The sequence below is a fragment of the Dendroctonus ponderosae genome, unplaced genomic scaffold (genome assembly GCF_020466585.1).
Source record: "Dendroctonus ponderosae isolate FM_Combo_2020 unplaced genomic scaffold, Dpon_F_20191213v2 Dpon_F_20191213_580, whole genome shotgun sequence".
Lineage (NCBI taxonomy): Eukaryota > Metazoa > Arthropoda > Insecta > Coleoptera > Curculionidae > Dendroctonus > Dendroctonus ponderosae.
This window is the reverse complement of record NW_026018795.1, coordinates 4,774-11,463: the sequence shown is the minus strand read 5'-3', so window position 1 is coordinate 11,463 and position 6,690 is coordinate 4,774. Positions and strand designations below refer to the sequence as shown.

Genomic DNA, 6,690 nt, shown 5'->3' with positions numbered 1-6,690 from the left:
CTGATTCGGTTATGTCCAATACGTGTTCCTCTGTGCTTGGAACCCGAACATCTATCGTCCACTATCTTCCTGGAACCACTTTCCTTGCCAAGAATTGTTGGCTTGAGTTCTTCTGGTCTTCTCTCAGGTTCTGCTAACTTACTGTAGCATTTCCCCTGAACTAATCGCGTATCCGCAAATTCGTGAAAGGAAATTTGCTGCTGAAGTAAGTCATAGTTTGACAAATTATTATTATTATTGGCAAGGGCTATCCACCTGTAACTATCTGTTAATGACGAAAAACATCATTGTCGCTGTGCCTTTTCATCAAAAAATTGTAGAAGAGAACTTTTTTGATATAAAAAATGTTCGTAATTTGAAGCAAAGATCGTAATTTTTCTTTCTGAATGCTTAAGTATTCCAATATGCTACCAATTAAGCATGGAACCATTTCAAAATAATGCTTTATAACAAAGTTGAAATTCGATCTTCAACTGTTAATATCTTCTAGAATTTTTCGATATTTTTCTCGTACTCCCCAAGAGAGCCTCTATCGCCCCTTAAAAGAAATGACGCTAATTTTGATTCACCCTATATATATAAGAATATTGAAATTAGATAATGATTATCGCGTTAAATAAGTTCAGAACTTTATGGTTTCTGTAAATATCATTTGAAGTTATCAATTCTGTCCGACGTCCCGGGACGCACACCTTTTTTTTATTTCGAAACCACTGGAATTAATAGAATCGACACTAACCGTGACTGTTGTAGAAAGGACCTACAAACCTTGGGTAGGTAAAGTTTTAGTTCTCAGAAGTGATTAGATTTCCGAAAAACCATTTATGTAACGTTTTTTTGCTTTCCTTGAAACAGTCCTGTTTGCTTATGTAGATAATCGGGGTATATTCTCACATTTTGACATTTAAAATCAGAATGTCCAACTCAATCATGCCCTTACCTTATCCAGTAGTTCGTCATCGCTTGGAGGCGTCAGGAAAATAAACTGTATATCCTTCTTATTAACTTCACTGGGACTCGTTGTATCTAAACTATCGCTTCTATCCTCAACCGTTTTTTCCGCGGTCATGCTAGATTCAGGTGCATTTCCTTCCAAATAGGAGAATTCGTCCGTTTCACCCTCTGGTGGCTTGAGAGGGATCCTGATGTAAACTGGTTCAACTGGCGTTGATCTGGAAATATACGCGGACACTGAGTGTTAACTTCAATTCAGCTTAATTTATAAAATACGTGCTTCTTTTAGTCACATCTCAGGGCAATCAACACCGTCTTAAGAACAAGGCCCAGGCGCTTACGAATGACGTTATTCTAAGTAGACCAGTTTATTTCCCATTGCRAGGGCGATAGCATGGATTATATTCCCTTTTAAYTTTGCTAATTGGTTGWTTTGTTTGAATTTTTCCTCAGTKTACGATTACAAGTACACTACCGGGAGAAAATTAATATTTTCSAACGAAAAGTACATTTAATAGTAAATTAAATTCGGGTTATAAAATTGTTTTTTGGTAGGGAAMGTTCTCAATTTTGGTCGTCGTAAAGTACTTCGTATTCTAGTTACTATTCAAGTGACAAAATTCTGTAGTTTTCGTTTTYTGTTTTTGCCCAAATGATTATCAGTTTAGCCGCAATAACTGTTAATATGTGCACCAAAAACACTGCTCAGAATAATATTTGCAATACTTTTCATTKAATGATYCCAGAACAACATCCCTGAAAATGAGTAAGACGTCGTTGATCAATAAKATGATTTAGACATAGGAAAGATATTTTMTTAAATGCTAAAAATAYTGAAACTAATRGGTTTTTCGGGCWTTTAGGCCGTCGTTCGGTAGAATTTCTTCTTGACGTTTCGCAAGCACGYRTGGCTTGCATCTTCAGAAGTGGTTTGCTTGMAGGCTTACACTGTTGCYATGCGATTCYTCGGGCGCAGTCTGTATTTATGCTGGTTTAGAAGTTCGCTGTCTGTTACTAGCTAAACCTCTTCAATAAACTGGGAAACGGTTTGCATTACGCTGACTGGAATAAGATCGTTGCCATCTCCTACAACAGCATACAAGGAGAATTGAACAGAGCCACGAAGAGACAAAACAAGAAATTTGAAAAATTGGAAGCCAAATCTAGAGGGCCCAAACGACATCAGGCCTGGACGCAGCACAAACTGTAGTGAACCTGAGCAGTGACTCACTAAGGCCTGCGGAGCAATCTGTCTTAGCCAAAGGATGAAACTTTTATATTAGCCCAAGAACGATACCAATAGAGATAATTATCTCCGACACAAAACACCGAAACAGCATTGCAAGGGCTCCCAGAACAAACGACAAATGAAATACCTCTGTAAACCACCCAAATCCTACGGAAAGCGAAACCACCACCAAGCAACTTAAGCAGAGAAAACAACATGCGCTCAAGGAAATACGAAGAAATACAAGCATTGTCGTCCTCTCAGCTGACAAAGGAAACGCTACAGTCATCATGAACAGAGAGGAGCACGAGCAGAAAATCCAAAACTTATTGGACCCAGTCACTTACACAAACCTCAAAAAAGACCCGACTCGAGCCAAGCTCAGAAACATGAACCGCCTGATCAAAATATCCTCAATAGCCGAGAACACCATGAAGAGGATTATTAGGTCAGAAGCCCTCCCTCCACGTTTGTATGGATTACCGAAGATTCACTAGGAAGGAATACCACTAAGACCAATCGTCACTGCCCCGGAATCACCAACTTACGATATATCTATCCTCTCTTCTGCAGCCATACTTGACGTCCACAGAAACATACATTCAAGGATTCCAAACATTTCATTAAGAAGATCCAAGACCTCAAACTGGAACCTACGGACATGCTGGTCAGCTTCGATGTTGTATCTCTATTCACAAAGGTACCCTTGGACGAATCCATAGAATTAGTGGCGGAGCTATTTGAAGAGAGTACAACAAATCTGTTCAAGGCTTGTCTAAAGGGCAGCTACTTCCTGTGGAATGGAGATTACTACGAACAAAAGGAAGGAGTAACCATGGGAAGCCCACTCAGCCATGGGGTGGCGAATATTTTCATGGAGAAGTTTGAGGAAACAGCGTTGAGCACCGTACCCCTTAAACCAACGCTCTGGTACCGATATCTCGATGGGACGTGCGTACTACTGTACTGTAGAAATGTACAGGACAACCTGGACATCTTCCTCGATCATCTAAACAAACAGCACCCAGACATCCAATTCACCATGGAAGTTGAACAAAACCACCAACTGGCCTTCCTGGATGTTTTGGTGTCTAGGGAGGAGAATCGCTTGGACCGCAAGGTATATCGAATAGCCACCCACACGGACAGATATTTTCACAAGCTATCTAAAGACCATCCCAGTCAGAAAAGGTGGTCAACTAGGCCATAAAGGAGCTTATGCAAGGCGCTTTGGCAGAAAGTACAGGAAGTTTAATGGCGGGGAAAACTTTGAAGGTGGTCAAAACGGCGATTTTGGAAGAACGCAAAAGAAAAACTTAACTACCTTGTATGACGTCATCAAGCCTTCAGATTTGAACATTGAGGATCAAGATGGTATTCGGGCCATAGCATTAAAATTCAAATAGCAACTAGAATTTCTGATATTTAAAATCAAATTAAACATGGTTACGTGTCTAAAGACTTGGTAAACATAAGATACCATTCTTCCAAAAACACGCTAGAGACAAAAGTCAACTGTAAATAGCAAAAAATTGTCTAATTTTCTTGGAAATGGCCACTCCGATTTCCAATATATCGCGCATCAACAGATCCATGTTAAATTGTCAATAAATATGACTAAGATTTAGTTGTTGGATGGTTTAACCGATCCTTTATTTATACGAATAGTTTTGAAAGCTACTTTTGCCGGCACCACAGTAAGTCAAGGCCCAACTGCTCTGTCGTCACGAGTAGGCCGCGCCGGTCAGATACCACAGAACTAGAGTGGGCGGGCTCTCACTCACTCTCACTGCGAAATGGTCAGCGTGACGTCAGAGCAGTCGGACCTTAACTTGAGGTGGTGCCACCTTTGCCCATTTAGGAGTAAATGAACTATAAACATCCCATAAGACAAACACAATATTATATATAATACAAGGTGAGTTTTTTAGATGAAGAGACGACAAAGAATGGGGGTGTAGGGTTAGTGTTGTAGAGGTAGTAACTTGACTGGTGAAAGTTAGTTTTATATTCAAATGCTTTGCCTACTTTATAGACCTCAGGCATTGACGTTTAGACACGTTGAGAAACCCGCCATAATTTATAGAACCTACAGCGTTAGAGCACCGATAGTTATTGAACCAATCAAGCAATCTGCCAGAAACTGGGTATAGAAGTTTTAAAGCGAAATATCTCGAACACATGCCAGATGCCGCCAAAAACCCTCAATAACAATATGTTGTGCTAATGTAAAAAATCATTTACGAATTTAATTGAAATCAAGCTAAATTTGATTTAAATTTTGATACCGTGCTGATCGAACACATTGGCACAAATTGGAAAATTATATTATAAAACTGGTACTTTGCCCGATAAAACTGCAGTTAACTTACGCATTTACCTAGTTTTTAGTCATTTAAAGTGCAAAATCATATCAACAAGCTAGATCCAGTTCAACAATTTACGCATAGCACCACGACAAAGCGTAGTTTCACACAATTAGGAAACTAAATCTAAGTTTACCTGCACTTCTTCAATTTGTCTTCAGTTTTTGCTTTCACTTCTTTCTTGGCCAACTTTTGCTCTTTCTCGGGAGTTTTCGTTTTCTGTGGACTCTCGGCAGGCCGAAAAAGTTGTTTAAAATTCTCCACAGAGAGTGCACTAGTAACTTTTCCGGAAACTTCTCGAATTTTTTTCATTAGCCCTAATCTGGATAAACTTTTGCGGCTTTCTAGTGATAATTTTCTTCTCTTTTCTGGCTCTGCGCTTTTGCTTCGACTTGTTCGTGTTACTGCTTCAGAACAGCCGCTGGTTTCTTGGGGCACCATCAACTCATGAATATTAGTTGGATCAGAATTTTTTGAACAGCCTGCTTCGAAAAGTTTATCAAATTGGTCGTTTTCTGCAATTTCTGAACCATCTGAAGTATTTCCAGGTGCAGGTTGGTCATCTGGATCAGTAACAACGTCACTTTCATCTTGGTGAAGAATGGGAGCTTGGTTAGTTGCGCATTCAGCGCTTAAATTTACAGCAGCAACAGGAGATTCCGCAATTTCCAATGCAGGTTTTGTATCCAGAGCAAGACCTTTCGATTCTGTACTTGAGTCTACTACTTCTGGTTTTTCAGATACTTTCAAATGTCGAACATCCTTTAAAAATTGTTTGAAAGCTGGGTTAATTTTTAGTGGGGATTTTTTGGTCGTTTTCTGAACTCCTATTTTAGCCGTTGGTCCACTGCTATCACATTGTATTTCAGGATGAGGTGCAGGTTCAAGAGCAGTTGCGGTATTTTCAATATTTGTCTCTTGGGATTTTTCTAGTTGCGAATTTAGCTCACTGCTGTCGAGGTTTTCAGAACTGTTCTGAAGAGTGGAAATTTTATTGGTCTCTAATAAATTATTATCACATTCGACATTAGGACCTCCAAAGGTGCCGTCAATAATTTGCTTCGAATTTTCGTCAGTGTGCGGTTGACCAGGTCCAACATTCATAAGTTCTTTACCCTGCGACTGGAATTCCAAGTGTGAAAATTCGTCTGTTTCACCGGGAGGAGGCTTCAAGGGGATGTAGATGTATTGAGGGTTATCATCAGTCTTCCGTAAAAGCGTTTTGTCTGTTTGTTTCTTTACCTTCTTCTGGATTGTATCTTTGGGAAGACTGGAACTTTTCTTGATGAGCTGATGAAAAAATACGCGAGTTCAAGTTAACGTACAAATTGTGAATTTAACTGATTTCGGTAAGTGATCGTAAGATGCATAAAATGAGGCTCTTTCATTAAGTAAAAGCAAGGTTTTAGTGTAAGATTGACTTTACGTACTTTTTGTGTTTGTTGCCACAAAATGATTGCTAATAAGTAGTAAAATGCAAAGTTGTGTTAGATGTTGAGACTATCAAATGCTAATGAAAGGTTGATTGTGGATGGCAACTTGAACTTTGTGCTTGCATACTAGTGAAAGTGTACTGAAGTTATATCAATGTAGACTTTATTGATAGTCACCTTTTTTGTTGAGAAACTTATTTTCGGAACTTTGATCTTCCGCTTAGCATCTTGAATTCTCTTCATAAAGCTGTGACCACTTTCTGTAGACAATTTTCGTTTCCGATCTGCCGATTCGGGCACGGGACTCGTTTGTTTCGGTTTTACATCAGCGACCTTCGGACACGCCTCCTCTTTATCCAAGTATTGACTGACGTTCTCTGATGATGTTTCAGCACTCTCAGGTTCGAATTCTTTTATCTGGAACAGAAAAATGAGTCAAGAAAGAATAAACCTCTATAAAGTAGTCAGCCTGATTAGGATTGATGCTGATATAACTTTATTATATTCTCCATAAATATAAAGGGTGATTAATAATTGGCGTCATTTATTTTATGGGGCTATAGGGGCTCACTATACAGTACCAGAAAAACATAGAACTTTTTCTTCGAAAATTTCCAGAAGGTATTTGAAGTGGAAGGTCGAATTTCAACTTTGTTATTAGATAAGTATTATTTTTAAATGGTCCCATTTTTTATTGGTAGCCTACTGG

General features: G+C 39.1%; 1 protein-coding gene across 1 annotated transcript; it reads right to left on the bottom strand.

Moving 5' to 3' along the window:
* Positions 1-940: 940 nt before the first annotated feature.
* On the bottom strand, positions 941-6,398 carry LOC125504736 (neurofilament heavy polypeptide-like; the record flags this gene model as incomplete). The annotated part of the gene is given in 3 exon segments (XM_048667141.1): positions 941-1,172; positions 4,685-5,838; positions 6,159-6,398. Coding segments are annotated over 3 exon segments (1,626 nt in total), but the record flags the coding sequence as incomplete, so codon positions are not given.
* Positions 6,399-6,690: the final 292 nt, after the last annotated feature.